This window comes from Talpa europaea, assembly GCF_964194135.1.
Source record: "Talpa europaea genome assembly, chromosome: 1".
NCBI lineage: Eukaryota > Metazoa > Chordata > Mammalia > Eulipotyphla > Talpidae > Talpa > Talpa europaea.
In genome coordinates, this window is record NC_140073.1 from 37,826,284 (window position 1) to 37,841,713 (window position 15,430).

The 15,430-nt window shown below is 41.7% G+C and overlaps 1 protein-coding gene across 1 annotated transcript; it reads right to left on the minus strand.

Annotated features, from left to right (window-relative positions):
- Positions 1-1,354: 1,354 nt before the first annotated feature.
- On the minus strand, positions 1,355-9,846 carry CYP2R1 (cytochrome P450 family 2 subfamily R member 1; the record flags this gene model as incomplete). Its single annotated transcript, XM_084245514.1, has 5 exons — positions 1,355-1,530; positions 2,353-2,682; positions 3,271-3,903; positions 6,668-6,809; positions 9,622-9,846. 5 exons carry the CDS (start codon positions 9,844-9,846, stop codon positions 1,355-1,357), a joined length of 1,506 nt encoding a protein of 501 aa, XP_084101640.1.
- Between the last annotated feature and the right edge of the window lie 5,584 nt (positions 9,847-15,430).

Here is a 15,430-nt window from a genome sequence, read left to right on the forward strand (position 1 = left end):
AATTGGCACAAGATTTTTTCCCCTTGCAACTGGAAAATTTTAATATATCAAAGATGTAAAGAATACTGATTTCTTATACAGAAATGTGAAAATATTCAACAGATGATGTCAAATTAAGGTCAAATCCATTATGTGCATTTACTCTGAGGCAGAAATTATTCATGATCTAAGTTATAAGAGTATGAACCCTTAATTTACAACTTTAGGTAAAATAACTATAAATGGGTGAATATAATACCACTTTGTTAAGGACAGTCACGGTTTGTACTTATTTCCCTGGCATAATGATTAATAGCACCCTCTCACTTTAAAGTGCCCCAATTTATATAGTTACCCTGGCTCTAAAGCACGTTCTTTAGATCTGAATATTATTTTTTAAAAAAATAAAATAAAACAGTACTCCAAGGAAATACCTAGAGATCTCTAAAAGATAAAAGAATTTACTTTTTAATACCTATGACTAGTTTTGGGAAAAAGTGATACTGGTGGAAATAACTGTGCCTTTAAAGAATTAATAGACATGTGTCATTTTAAGTAAATTATTGTAATTTCTAATCTACAGAACTGCTATGAGAATGGATACTCAAGAGGTTATAAGGACCCTTTTTATAGAAAAAATGGCATAATTCTTATGATGACATATCAGGAAACCAGATCTAAAAGCTCTGACAGGCTCTACATTAAATATATAGATATTTCTGCCATTTATCACCATGAATAAAGTGCATCAGTAGTCCAAACTCATTTTGTCCAAACTTATTTTGGTTTCTAATTTCTTTAGTCTGTTACTAAACCAAACGAGTACCACAAAATCTATTAATGACAACACCTGCATCTGGAAGCAAAGCCTCCCTGGACAGGGGCAAGATGTAGTCAAGGACTAAGGGATACCTGATGCTCAACAACTGGCTAAAAAGTCAGGACCCCCTTAGGGCATCCACGGCTCTTAAGATAAGATTTATTAATTTATGCATACAAGAATTGGTGTACAGGCCAGAGGTGTGGGGTGGTGAAAGGATTCACCAGAGATAGAGTGGGGAACAGAATAGGCAGATTGACTGAAATACACTGCTGAGGGGAGCAGTGGGCAAGACAGGAGAGGTCTGCTGCACCATGTGGGTCACCTCCCTGGCTGGGGCTGCGCATAGCTTCATAGTGCTGTGTCTTAACCCCTTGCACCACCAGGGAGGCCCCTGACTTAATATGTTTTTAAAGACACACTGTTTTAATTTAGTTATGATGCTGTGAGTTTTGTCTGAACATACTTATTAGATTATAATATACCTATTAGATTAAATAAGGTTCAGGGGTAAGGTAAACACATCACCTTGTTCCACAAGACATTCATGCACTTTCAGCGTCTTTCTGCACAAATGAGGTAGGGCTGAGGTTGCAACGTCATTCCCAACCTGGGTTTCAAATTTGGAGCCAGTTCATGAGGGAAATGCAAGTAAAACCGCTGAAGCAATGCTGTAAAAAACAGGAACATTTCCATCCGAGCCAGCTGTTCTCCAAGACAATGTCTTCTCCCTAAATAGAAAAAGCAGACATCATAGTTTCTACAAGTCCACAATATTTATCAAAATTAATGTCTAATCGGATTCCATTCATGAAATCTGGAATTTAAAGAAAGTTAGAAGCTATGTATATTACAGGATTTTCTTAAACCCCAAAGAATAGAAACTATCACTGCAGCTCCCAGACCCATTTCTTTACCTTCTTCTGTCAGTCAAGTCATGGACTTTTGTTAAGCTTTATAGTCCCATCCTCCAATTCCCTTACATATTGCCACAATGCCCAAGATATGTCATGAAAGATCTAATTTGAGGTGTGACTTTTTTTCTATAGATCCAGGAGAAGCTTATTTCAATGAACTAAATGTGTATCATCCAGTGAAAGAAGAAGAACTCATGTTCCATAAGTTCCTGTGATCTGTGTACTTTTTCATAGCAGATGCAACATTTTTGCAGCCAAAGTGAAATAAAGTGTGAGAACTATAGACTCTAGTTTTACTTAAAATTACATGTCACTCTCCTCTCTGGGAATTGATAATGTTATTGTTACTGACTTTGAGTTCTATCAGTTTTGATTACAAGTTAAAAATCCCCAAGCAAAAAAGCTTTAGATGAAGCCAGAGCTTCTTAACAGTTTCTCTTTAGTTGATAAGTTCTTACTTTGAGTTGATACAAGTAGTAACTCTAACTAAGTCATTCTCTCTTAAAAGAATCAAAACTATGTTTTCAGAGTTGGATTATTTAATTCTACAGCACAAATGCTTAAGATTAAGATGTTATACATGATGAATCAACATTATACTTTGTCCTTATATTATGCTCTGGAAATTTCTCTTACCTAGAGAAAAAGGAACCAAAGCTTCCTTCTTGGCAAAATATCCACTGCTGTCCAGAAATCGCTCAGGATAGAATATTTCTGGATTTCTCCAGTATTTTTCATCAAAGTGTACAGAATAAAGATTTGTAATTACTGTTGTGCCTTTAGGAATGGTATAACCACGTACAACTGCATCTTCAGAGGTTGCATGGAAAATCCCTAATGGCACAATATTACAGAATCTTAAAACTTCGTGCAAAACTGCCTCAGTGAAAGGCATTTTGCATTTGTCGTCCCAAGAAGGCTTCCCACTTGGGCCCATAATTAAATCAATCTCTTTCTGAACTTGTCCTGTCAGAGAAAAAGTGCTCAAGTTATTATGCAATTCTTAGAATTATATCTAAAGTAATTTCTCTTTGGAATAAAACAGGATAATCTACAGTAAGTCAACAGGGTATGCATACACACAGATTCAGATTTTTCATTATCTGGGAATTCCATTTAAATATATGCCATATATCTTGTACTACCAGTACCTCAATGCTCTGAGTAACTTTGTTGTAAAAAACACATTAAAAATTACAAAAGTAGGGCCTCACTGGTGGCACAAGGGATTAAGCACTGCACTATGAAGCAATCTGCCTCTGCAGCATAAGTTCAATCCCCGGCCAGCCAGGGATAAACCCCCATGGTGAGGCAGACTTCTCCTGTCTCCCCCGCTACTCCCCTCAGTAGTGTATTTCAGTCAGTCTGCCTGTTTTGTTCCCTGCTCTGTCTCTGGTGAATCCTCTCACCCCCTACATCTCTGGCCTGTACCGCAGCTCTTGTATGTATAAACAAATAAATCTTTAAAAAAAAATTCTGTACTTGGTCAAAGACAGTAAAATATGTGTGAGCTCTACATGTAAAGACAGACGTTGAGGTCAAAGAAGTCCTCACCTTGAATGTTAGGGTAAAGGGCCATAAAAAGAATCGCCCACCGTAGCACATTGGTTGTAGTTTCGGTTCCAGCAATGATGAGTTCACCCACAGAGAAAATAAGGTTTTCTTTGGAGAAAGTAGATGATGGGTCATTTTTACCTTGATCCATCTCATCTAAATAAGCATCAACAAAATGCTGAGGTAACTGAGGCTGTCTGTTCACAGAAGCTTTTTCAATAAGTCCGGAGAGAAAATCATAGATCACAGCTGCATTTCTAAACAGCTGTTGATGTTTTCCAAAAGGTAAGATGCCAATCCACGGAAAGGCATTATACAGGAAGACCGAGGCACTGGCAGCTAGTTCCACATTTTCACTAAATAACTCAATCATGTGCTGAAAATCAGTGTCTTCATAAGTGAATCGTTCTCCAAAAATGATCAGATTGGTTATGTTTGAAACAGCATTTGTTGTTAACTGTTTAAGGTCAAAAGGTCTACCATTGTATGTTTCAATGGCATCGATGAAAAATTTGGTTTCTTCTAAGATTTTAGATTCAAAAGACTTTTGGCCACATCCAAAATAGCGAAAGCTGTTTACAGCCAACCTTCTGTGATCAACCCATCCTCGGCCATATCTGGAATTGAGTAAGCCTGGAGAAAAAGAGGTATTAAAAATATTTTATCATTCCTACATCTCCATATCTATAACTAAAAAACTGTGGGGTAAAAAAAAATAAGCATGTTTAGTCACTCTTTTCCAAATTTTCTTTCCATAAAATTAATACTGGACCTGTTGGGTTAAGCTTTATTCTTAATCTTGTTCTACCTGCTACTCATCAGCAATAGAATATTATGAACAAATAAAGTTTATCTACTTCTCATTTTAGACATCCAGAAAAGACCTGAAATACTTCCATCACAAGAAACCTCAACAACTTTGTGTAATCCAACCTGGGTGAACTACGCCCAGGTGACTTTCTAATCCCATTTTTATTATAAACCTACTTTACAGAAGACAAATGACTGCACATTCTATGGTCAATATTTTATCTTGGACTAAACACCTAAAAAATCATCATCCTAGGATTAGAAATTTTCTGCTTTTAAGAGAAGATTTAAGTGAACAGATGCCCTCTTATTAAAGGCATGCAAGCATGGCCTGAAAGAGGTATCAATGTAATGGAAATACTCAAGCCAAAAGGAGTAAACTATGAACTGAATGTTTGTGTCCCCACACAATCCATATGTTGACGTCTAATTCCCTATATGATGGTATTAGGAGGTGAAGCCTTTAAGATGTAGTTAGTTCTTAAGGATAGGGCCATCATGAATGGGATTAGTGCCCTTATAAGCAGAGATGGAGAAAAGTGATGCTCTCAGTCACAAAAGAACATGGGGTGAAGGTAGCTCTCTATAAGCCAAGAAGCAGGCTCTCCCCAGACACTAGATCTGCTAGCACCTTAATCTTGGTTTTCTCAGACTCCAATACTGTGGGCATTGTATGTTATTTAAGCCACTTAGTTTGTGGTTTTTTTCTTTGGTTTGTGGTATTTTTAAAGTAGCAGCAGCTCAAGGTAAGACAAAGGGCAAACATGCAGCTCAAACTTCTAGTGTTAATACTGCTTGTCTTAAATTTCAGAGTCTTCATAGTATATACTCTGCTGTTCTGATGTGGCTACCATGGAATATTTTCTTTTCCATTAACTATCAGGCAGAAGACACCATCTTAGGACATATATTTTACATAACATGTACTTCACCTGAAATTTCATTGATAGCTGGCACATAGATTTAACTTTGATGACAAATGCCATGTATTCTTGTTTATATCAGGTACCTATGTAATTTCTTCCAAAAATTTTTATGCAACAATGCTTTAGTACGGAGTTGGTTGAAAAGTTAACCATATATAAGGTGGTCTTTAGAGGTATGTAGTAATCTCATATGCTACGCTCTTATAGTCTACACTCTTTTCTACGCCCCAAGATGATCATTCGCTCAACAATACTCATTCAGCATTAATTCAGGAAGTAGCTTCTACAATCTAGGCAGTGCTCAAGTGTCAAGGATATATCAGCGAACAAAAGAGGCCCTACTCTCATGGACCTTACACAGCAGTAAAGAGATACCAACACATTATATAGTAAGGAAGGAGATATAGGGTGATCAGGGAACACCTCACTGAGAAGGTACCAAAATGAGGGTGTAAGTCAAACAGCTATCCAGGGAAGGATCACTGTTGATGGAAGTTAATGCAAAGGTACTGAGAAGAGAATAAATCCCAGAGAAATCTATGCTAGTGCATTACATGTACAACAAAGTATAGCGGAGCCTTGTGATAACCCTACTCTGGCTAAACTATATTATGGTTAGGCTAAGCCCAATACGTGGGTTGAATCACCCAAAGGGCAACTTTTTCCCATTCAAATAGTGGGTTGATGGTGGCCCAGATTTCTATTTTCCTAATTTCTTTAAAGGTCTTATATTACAATTGTGGTATAATTACTTTGCCTAATTACTATTAAATTAGAAGAATAGTTAAGAGTTTGGATTTGTTTTTTACTTTGTATCACTGCTTTCAAGCATGATTATACACTGGTCTAAGAATTTGACCTTTAAAACTGGTGTTTTCTATGTGTTAGTTGGTTTGCTTTGTGAGTTGATATTTGGTTAATTTTAGTTATATTTCTTTTCAATCAATGTCTTTATTTTTAGTCTATGTAAGCAAAATATTAGTTTTTCTTGAAAATTAAGTGTGAGTCTCTCACAAAATTGAAGAATTTTAGACATCATTATTGTAAAAACTCTTATGCTATTAAGTTTTAAAAGCACTGTATCTGACTTCAATTATCTATTAGCCTTTCTGCTGCTGTTTTCTTCTCACCAATTTTGTTGGCTTTTAGCCTTTCTCTCTTGTTGAATATAGAATCATCTGACATTGATCAATATTAAACCATAAAGAATCCTAGTTCTTTATACAAACCCCACATTATTTACATTTTATTGATTAGTAGTTAAGAAAGGGGTACTTTAAGATCTACAAGCTTATAAGCAAAACGATAGTAAAAATTTCACCAAATACTCAAGAGTGATTTCAAAAGACACTTTTTATTCAATTGTGTGTTCACTTAAGTCTACTCCTAACTTGTTTCACAAAACTTACAAATATATTAAATGCTAATTCTCTGAAACATTATTTATAGTGTTAAATAGGACAAAAATAGTATTAGCATATAGAAGTTGAAAATATGACCGCAGTTCATTCTGGAAGTTCCTCAAATATTAAGTTCTATAATCTTAATTCCTATTAATCAGTATAGCAGAACTCAAACAATATGTACTAAGGTATTCATAAAATAGGGAATGTGATTGAAAATGACTTAGTAAATCATGAAACAGGTGAAAATAAACATACCTCCCATTTTTGTCATCTTCATGAATAAAGGAAGGCATGGTCTATCTGCAAAAATTTCACTTTGATGAACAAGGCATTCCTTTACTACATCATAGCCATTTAGAACCACAGTTGATATGCCTCCAAGATCTAAACTGAAGATCTTTGAAAAGAAAAGATAAACAAGGTTAAATGGAAAAATGTATGAAGAAATATCATCTTGTTAAGGAAGAAACCCATAGTGTGGGCACAAAGTACAAATGGTAAGACATCTCTAAAACTACAAGATGCCATGCAAGAATACCTGCAAAAGATGAAGCTCTCAACGGACCTCCATGGTGGTGCAGGGGTCAAAGTTGCAGCGCTATCAAGCTATCACCAGCCACTGGGCATAAGTTCAAACCCCAGCGAGGGAGCTAACCCACATGACACAGCAGACCTCTCCTGTTTCACCCACTGTTCCCCTCAGCAGTGTATTTCAGTGGATCCATCTGTTCTGCTCCCCACTCTTTCTCTGGTGAATCCTCTCATCCCCTGCACCTCTGGCCTATACCCCAGTTCTTGTATGAATAAATAAGATAAAAACTCTTTATAAAAAGAGATGAAGCTCTCAGTGCTAGAGGAGGTAGTAGTGTCACCTAGAACACAGAAGTAAACCCAGAGAATCAGGAAAAAATGGGGCTTAGAAGTACCTTAAATGAAATAGCCAAACAAAACTGGAAAAAGAGCCTAAAGAAACAGAGATAAACAACTACTTGAGGACGAGTTCAAAATAATGGTTAACCAGTGATTTTGGGAGAAGAATGGGTAAACTAGAAGAATCAAGGAAACTCCAGACAGAAGTCATAGAACTGAAGAATATAATAATAGAACTAAAAAATGCAATAAAGGTATTCAAGAGTAAACTGGATAACTCAGGAACAAATTAAGTGAGTTGGGGAGAAAAAAAAGTAATAAAAATCACCTAGACAGAGCAGCAAAATGACAAAGAGTCGGGAAAAAAAAATGAAGACACCCTCAGAGACGTCTGGGAAACATCAAAAGGAACATTATTCACATTATAGGGGTTCCAGAAGAAGAGAAAGGGCCAGAAAATTATATTTGAGGGCCTCCCTGGTGGCACAAGGGGTTGGGACACAACCTATGAATCTATCTGCAGCCACTGCAGCACGAGTTCTATCCCCGGCTGGCCAGGGAGCAACCCACATAGCGCAGCAGACCTCTCCTGTCTCGCCTGCTGCTCCCCTCAGCAGTGTGTTTCAGTTAGTCTGCCTGTTCTGTTCCCCACTGTTTCTGGTGAATCCTCTCACCCCCCGACACCTCTGGCTTGTACCCCAGCTCTTGTACGCATAAATAAATAAATCTTAAAAAAGTGAACTTTAAATATATATATATGGAAATAATTACTGAAAATTACCCTAATATGAAGAAGAAAGCAAACATCCAAGTATAAGAAGCCCAGGGAGTTCTTGCACAGAGACAAAGAGACATCCTTACCATGAGAGACAAGAACCGGAAACTGTAAACAAACTCGGCTGAGTTCACTAAATTGTTATCCAAACCAAAACTTTCAAGAATTTCTTTGTCCTGTCTATTCCTCACAGAATTATTGCTCCTTTGTCTAAAAGCGAGATAAACAGGCTGTTTTGGCCATTCCCTATATTCCATATCTTATGGATCTCTCTGCACAAGAAATTAAATTTGTGTTTTCTCTTGCTTATCTCTCTCATGTCAATTTATTATTGGACCACTGAAAGGGACCAAAGGAGATGAGGGAGCGATCTGAAAACTGCTTGCGGCAGGCAGTGGTATAAGTCAAAAGTGGCAATGAAAGTTTTAGTACAAAGAGAGTGACTACTAGCTGAGCAAAGATGGGACGCTTTCATTTTTCATAGTAGTAGTGGAGGGCCTCCCTGGAGCCACAAGGGGTTAAGACACAAACTATGAAGCTGTCTGCAGCCACTGCAGCACAAGTTCAATCCCCAGCCAGGGAGCTACCCACATGGCACGGCAGACCTCTCCTGTCTCGCCCTCTGCTCCCCTCAGCAGTGTATTTCAGTCAGTTTGTCCTGTTCCCTACTCTGTCTCTGGTGAATCCTCTCACCCCCCACACCTCTGGCTTGTATCCCAGCTCTTGTATGCATAGATAAATAACTTTTTAAAAACAAATAGAGTCACATGTGATGGGGTGCGCGGCCCACAGTAGGCGTATGGACAGCGTTCACTGTGAAGGACTCTCCTGCCAGCAAGGACGACATTGCTCCCTCAGCAATGTAGGCCTCCATACCAACTTTTAGTTACTAATTCATTCTCTTTCACCATCATTTCCCAGAGCCCACTCTTGGGGTCATCACCTGGGTTTCTAATCCTCACAGCAAACGCTAGACCAGCATTCCTCAAATGCAAACATCTAAGCAAGTCCTAGGGACCATTAACTAGATCCTGTATTCGGACCTCATTTTCCTGAGGAACCGCCCGCGTTGGAACCTACCCCCCAAACCACATGGAGCCCCGCAAAGCTGAGAGCCGGGTACTCTTCCTTCAGAGTAGGCTCATGGGGGCCTGGGTCCCACTGCGCAGGCGCAGGAGCGCTCTTAGGCGTTGGGGCCTACCCCACTCAATGCCCCTGGAAGCACGATCTGGGCTTGGGGCTCCCGGCTGGGGGAGCAGGGGAGGGGGGGGGAGGGGGTGGACGGGGGGGGGGGGGAGGAGAGGGGACGGAGGGGACGGGGGAGGGGGTGGACGGGGGTGGGGTGACGGGGGCGGGGTGGCGGGGGCGGGGAGGTGGACGGGGGCAGGGCTATTCCCCTGGGGCGCGGCGTCTGGTTCTTCTCCCAGCCTGAGGGGGGCGGGTTCCCGGCAGCCCGCCGGCGCAGGGAGGGGCGTCCTAGCCTCTCGAGCAGGGCCGGTAGTCAGCCCCCCCCCCCCCCCCCCGACGGCCCGGCCCTCCCAGCCTGCGGCCCGCCGGGCGGTACCTCGCCGTACACCTGGCTCTGCTTTCTCATGTAGACGTGGGGGAGCTCGGCTGAGGCGGCCAGTGAGTAGATGTTGCCGAGAAGTGGCAGCCCCGACGGCCCCGGGGGGAAGCCCGCCGGGCGCCGCTGCTTCAGCAGCTGGCGGACCAGCAGCGCGAAGAGCAGCAGGGAGAACGCGCCGCCGAGCGCCCAGAGGCAGGCTTCAGCCCCGCGAGGGGCCCGCATGGCCTGGGGCGCCGAGACCCCAACGCCCTGCGCCTCGGATCGCTCAACGGCCAGCCGAGCCCCGCGCTCTCCGGCCGCTTGTCCAGAGGTCCCGCCCCGTTCCTTGGCCTTTGGCTGAGCGCTGGGCTCTTGGCCTCCTGGAACTGCCTCCGGACTTTGGCTCACAGCCCCTGTGAGGAGGCGGTTGCCCTCTTTTAGGGCTGGGCTCAGCTTTAGGAAAGCGCCAGCCTGGCTGGGCACCAAGCTCAGAGCCCTCTTCAAAGGGGTTGACATCAGGGGTTAGGCAGATCTTGCCCCTCTGCGGTCCCCGGCCTCCCCCCGCACCCCTTCCAAGATTGTGTTTTTAGGAATCAGATCTGCTTGTTTTATTTTATTTTTTTAAGAATTATTTATTTATGCATACAAGAGCCTGAGTACAGGTCAGAGATATGGGGGGTAAGGGTGAGGGGCGTGAGAGGATTCACCGGAGACAGAGTGGGGAACAGAACAGGCAGACTGACTGAAGTACACTGCTGAGGGGAGCAGAGGCAAGTCAGGAGAGGTCTGCTGCGCCATGTGGGTAGCTCCCTGGCGGGGATCAAACTCGAGCTGCAGTGGCTGCGATTGCTTCGTGGGTTGCATCTTTTTTTTTTTTTTTTAATAGAGGCATGTTTTATTTATTTATTTGTTTGTTTTGTTTTGTTTTGTTTATACATGCACTGGGTACAGTCAGAAGCGCGGGAGGGTGAGAGAATTCACCAGAGCCAGAGCGGGGAGCAGATCTAGCAGAAGGACCGAGGTACACTGCTGAGGGGAGCAGCGGGCGGCAGGAGAGGTCTGCGCGCCATGTGGGACCCTCCTCTGGTGGCCGGGGAGCAGCCGGGGATTGAACCGGCGCTGCAGAGGCCGCGGGCAGCTTCGCGACCCAGCGCTCAAGCGCTGCGCCACCAGGGAGGCCCCGTGGGTTGCATCTTAACCCTTGCGCCACCAAGGAGGCCCAGATCTGCTTATTTTAGATAGGAAAACTGGAGAGATAATCGGGTGCTGCAAGCTTCAGCTGTACCTGATAACTTACAGAATCACCATTAGAGAATTGACACCCCCCCCCCCAACTAAAAAGAAAATCTTACTATTTTGTTCTGTTTTACTCATTTGTTCTTTCCTTCTTAAGGCTCTTTTGGCGTGGGATCCCTTAAGAATTGTGATTACACAATATTTTGGCAACCTGAGTTATCAACCTATCTTCACTCCTCTCTGGTCTTCTCCAAGTGGTTACCACATGGCCGTCCCAGGTATGTAGGTGTTATTAATACTTTCTGCCCCCACTATCTAGAATTAAGCAACTGATTGCTTATTTGGAAATTCCCATTTGCTGTTTGTTTCTACTCCTGTTTGCTATTGGGTAATTCCTTGCAACACAGGCTTCTTGGCCATGGGGTCTTTTAACAGCTGCCCTCCAATTATGATTCCGCAGGAGCAAGTGTTATGGTCCTCATTAGCTTAGGGCTCATTTCTATAACAAATATTTATTGAATGCCTACCAAGTAGACACTGGTGATAACACTGGTGAATAAGACATGTTCCTGCCCTCCTAGAATTTACATTATTGTGAGGGAGAAGAGGGCTAAACACATACATAAAATTTTAGATAATCATAACAAGATGAAAATAAAAAATGACATTCAGAGAATGCCTAGGGGTGGGGAGATACTTTTAGCAGGTGAGGGGTGTCATGAAACCCTTTCCCCACGGGTTATCCTCACCACACTACCATCTCCAACAAATCAGTGTCATCATGCCTCCCATTCTGTCCTGCCTCTGAGCAAATGTTGGGATAAACTCATTCATGTGTAATTACCATTTTAGCAAGTTCCTATCCTTTGAACACTCCTGCCATCAGGATTGGCATTTTCCAACTCATTCTACTTTGATGAAGTTTAACTCTATAAATTAATTGGTAAAGACTGAACTTCAGGCGAGGGAGGGGGACCTCTTTTATTGTGGTCACTAGGAACAAGATAAGAACATTTTAATAAGCCAAGATCAGTATTGTTCATTTTTCTTTTGCCTTATGCTCCCAGCTACGTTCGTTGTTGTCAGCAACCTGCCTCCTCCACCTCACTGCTCTTGGGCTCGGTGTTAGTGGGATTCTTAGGACTCACTGAAAGTCTTTCAGAACACAGATCCTTCTCTGTAACCATTTGATATGTTATCTCTGCTCTGCGAAGAGATATAGCTCCCTATGTTCCTCCTCCTTGTATTACCCCTAGAGTGATAGGAAACAATAATATTCGTCTATGGATTTTATTATGACAGGGATGTTGGTGGAACAGGAAATGAAGGACTTCACTGTTTCGTGGCAAGGATCCTGTCTTCATTATGCAGGTTGGAATGTTTCCCTGGAGAAATGTGAAAGCCTATATGTGGGTCTGATATTCCTATGTACAAGACAGTGACGTTTTCAACAAAGGACAAATGGTTGCTGTGTTGGAGCAATGGTCTCTTGGCCTTTGGGAACTGTCCCTACAGGACTCATCCTGAGGGTCAGTGTCAGGTGACAAAGTGTCTTAAGGACTCTCTGCCAGTTCTTAAATAGCTATGATCCTGACCTGAGCCATCAATGTTAGTCTAACTGTCCTTCTCTGGCACAGAGTTGATGCAACCAGCACAAATTTGCCTCCTTCGTGCATTCCATTATAGATCCTCATAGCTGCATTTCCTCAGAGTGGCAGAAAATAAATGTCAAGGTAGTGTCAATGGTAGAGCTATATTGGTTTCAATAAAGGGATGTAGAAGAGAAAGCAGGGTTTAATGAGAAGTGTCTTTCCTTTCACAATTTTTCCAAAGACTTTATGGCCGTTAAGTTCACATTTCTTCAGGAGTCATTCCTGTGACTTCCTGGAGATGCTTAGTAGAACACCTCTGCCGTGGCATCCCTACATTAGTTCTCTACTGGATCAGTTCTAATCTGACATTCCTGGCATTTAAATCAATTTGAAGTCTAAAGTGGAAAAGCGTTTTGTGACTGTCTTGTTGAAAAACTGCTCCTCAATGTGATATCTAAGAATCAGAGACTGTATGAAGTTCTGTCCAAGGTCACACAAGACAGCATCAGTAGAACCAGAAATGAAGGCTCTGGCTATGCTACGTGTTCCTTCAGTTAATCATGACCAAATTATTGGGCACCCACTATACTAGTTAGTTTCAGGGAATGTAATGGTGAACGAATCCAGTCGTGGCTCCCACTTTCATGGGGCTTATAGCCCCATTAGGGAATGCAAACATCAATTAAATTATCACAAATAGATGCACTACTACAATCAGTAGTCTTTTCTGATGTAAAGAACAGCTCTGTAAGTATGTATGACACAAGAAATGCGGTCAGTGCCAACACTGGTTCAGAAAGTTCACTCTGGTTATACTTATCTTCCCCAGAATCATGTTCACTACAAGTTTTGTTGAAATTGTTCCTCAAGCTACTGGTCTTCTATAAGACATTGAGTTCCAAGTTGGAAGGAAAAGGAAAATGGATGTACCAAAATCACTTTTTTTTTTTGCATGTTTTTATTTATTTATTTGTTTGTTTGTTTGTTTTTTGTTTATACATGCACTGGGTACAGTCAGAAGCGCGGGAGGGTGAGAGAATTCACCAGAGCCAGAGCGGGGAGCAGAGCAGACAGAAGGACCAAAGTACACTGCTGAGGGGAGCAGCGGGCGGCAGGAGAGGTCTGCGCGCCATGTGGGACCCTCCTCTGGTGGCCGGGGAGCAGCTGGGGATCAAACCAGCGCCGCAGAGGCTGCAGGCAGCTTCACAACCCAGCGCTCAACCGCTGCGCCACCGGGGAGGCCCCCAAAATCACTTTTTAAAGCTTGGCAATATCATCCAGAAATCCACTTCAGTCCTAATATAAGTCTCTTACTCTTGCTTTGCACTGATTTTCATAAATATTCCCAACATGTGCTTCTGAAAATGTAATTTAAAGAAGCAAACAGTACATTGAATGGATTTAACATTCTTATCAAAGAAGATTAAAATTAAAAATATTCTAAATTATTCTTAGAGTGCAGGGCTAGTGTGTAATGTATTTTGAGAAGATTTGGCTAAATAGCTATTGTGATTCTGGAACCCAGTTCCATTGTGGGTGCATGGGGGTGGTTTACCATCACACCACAAAGAAATTCTTGAGCTACCAGCTGGGTGTCCTACAATTCAACTTAATTCCGACTTAGTCCACCTGGAAATATCACATTCTATACACTAAGGGCCCAGTCCCACAGGACCACCCACTGCTTCAGAAGTCAAACCCAGACTGTTACCTGTGCTTAAGACCAATTGGCTATAAATGAAAGGTCCCCTCCACCCCACTTTGGGCTTGATTAACTTGATAGAGCAGCTCATAGATCGCAGGAAATCACTTACTCACTCGGTTACCAGTTTATTACAAAGGATATTAAAGCATACAAACCAACAGCCAGATGAATAGATAGATAGGTCCAGGTCGTGGCATGTGGAAGGCATTTTGGTTCATCATCCTAGACTCCTGAAGTCCCTCTTTTTGGGTTTTTATGGAGATGTCACTAGACAGGCTTGATTGATTAAATCATTAGCTGTTGGTGATTTATTCACCCACTAGCCCTCTTTCCCTAACCCAGAGGGTGTCTCTGAAAGCCCCAACACACTAGACAAGGTTGATTATCCCTCTTAACCAGCTCCCATCTTTCGATGTTTTCCAAAACACCATAACATAAACTCAGTTATTGAAAGGGTCTGGTTAAAACAAGGTAATAACAAGACATTCATTTCACCTTTAAGACTCGCTGAAGCATTTTTAGGAACTGAGGACAAGAGAATGAGTATTATAATAAAAGATGTTCCTATTGCTCTTATCACTCAGGAAATTGCAGGGGTTTTGGTGGTTGAGAGTCAATAACTGTGGATGAAATCACAAACAAATCTGTTTGGTCCTGAAAGAACCAGCTATTAATATATTTTGAGCATATCCATTGCCCTAGAGAACCAGGTATCTTAGCAAGTATGCCAGAAATAAGTCTGTGGTTGAATTGCATAAATGTTGATCTTTAGATTTAGACAAATTTTGACTATTACTGATAAATGTAAGTTTCACAGTTCATAAACCTAAGATTCTCATTTCTGGTCTCAGATTTTAGTTTGGGAACTCTGTGTGTAGGGGTGTATGTGTGTGTGTGTGTGTGTGTGTGTGTGTGTTTTGCTATCTTTAGAACAAAAACTAACAAATAGATGCATAGTCAAACTTTCAAAATGTCCCTGTGTTTACTTGTGTTAAAGCTATAATGAACATTTTCCTTCATACAGGATTCTTTGTCTTTGGGATAATTTACTTGGTATAGATTTCCAAATGTAGTAGTATTATATATACATTATAGTGCTTGTTCTCCAAGGAAATGGAAAAATAGGATGTAGACATAGATATAGAAAAACTATCGATAAAAACACAGATAGGAGGAGACTTATTATGGGGATTGACTCACATGATCAGGGAGGCTGAGAAGACCCGTGATCTACCATCTGCTAAATAGTCAGGGAAGCCAGTGGTGTAATTCAGCCTAAGTCCAAAGGCCTGAA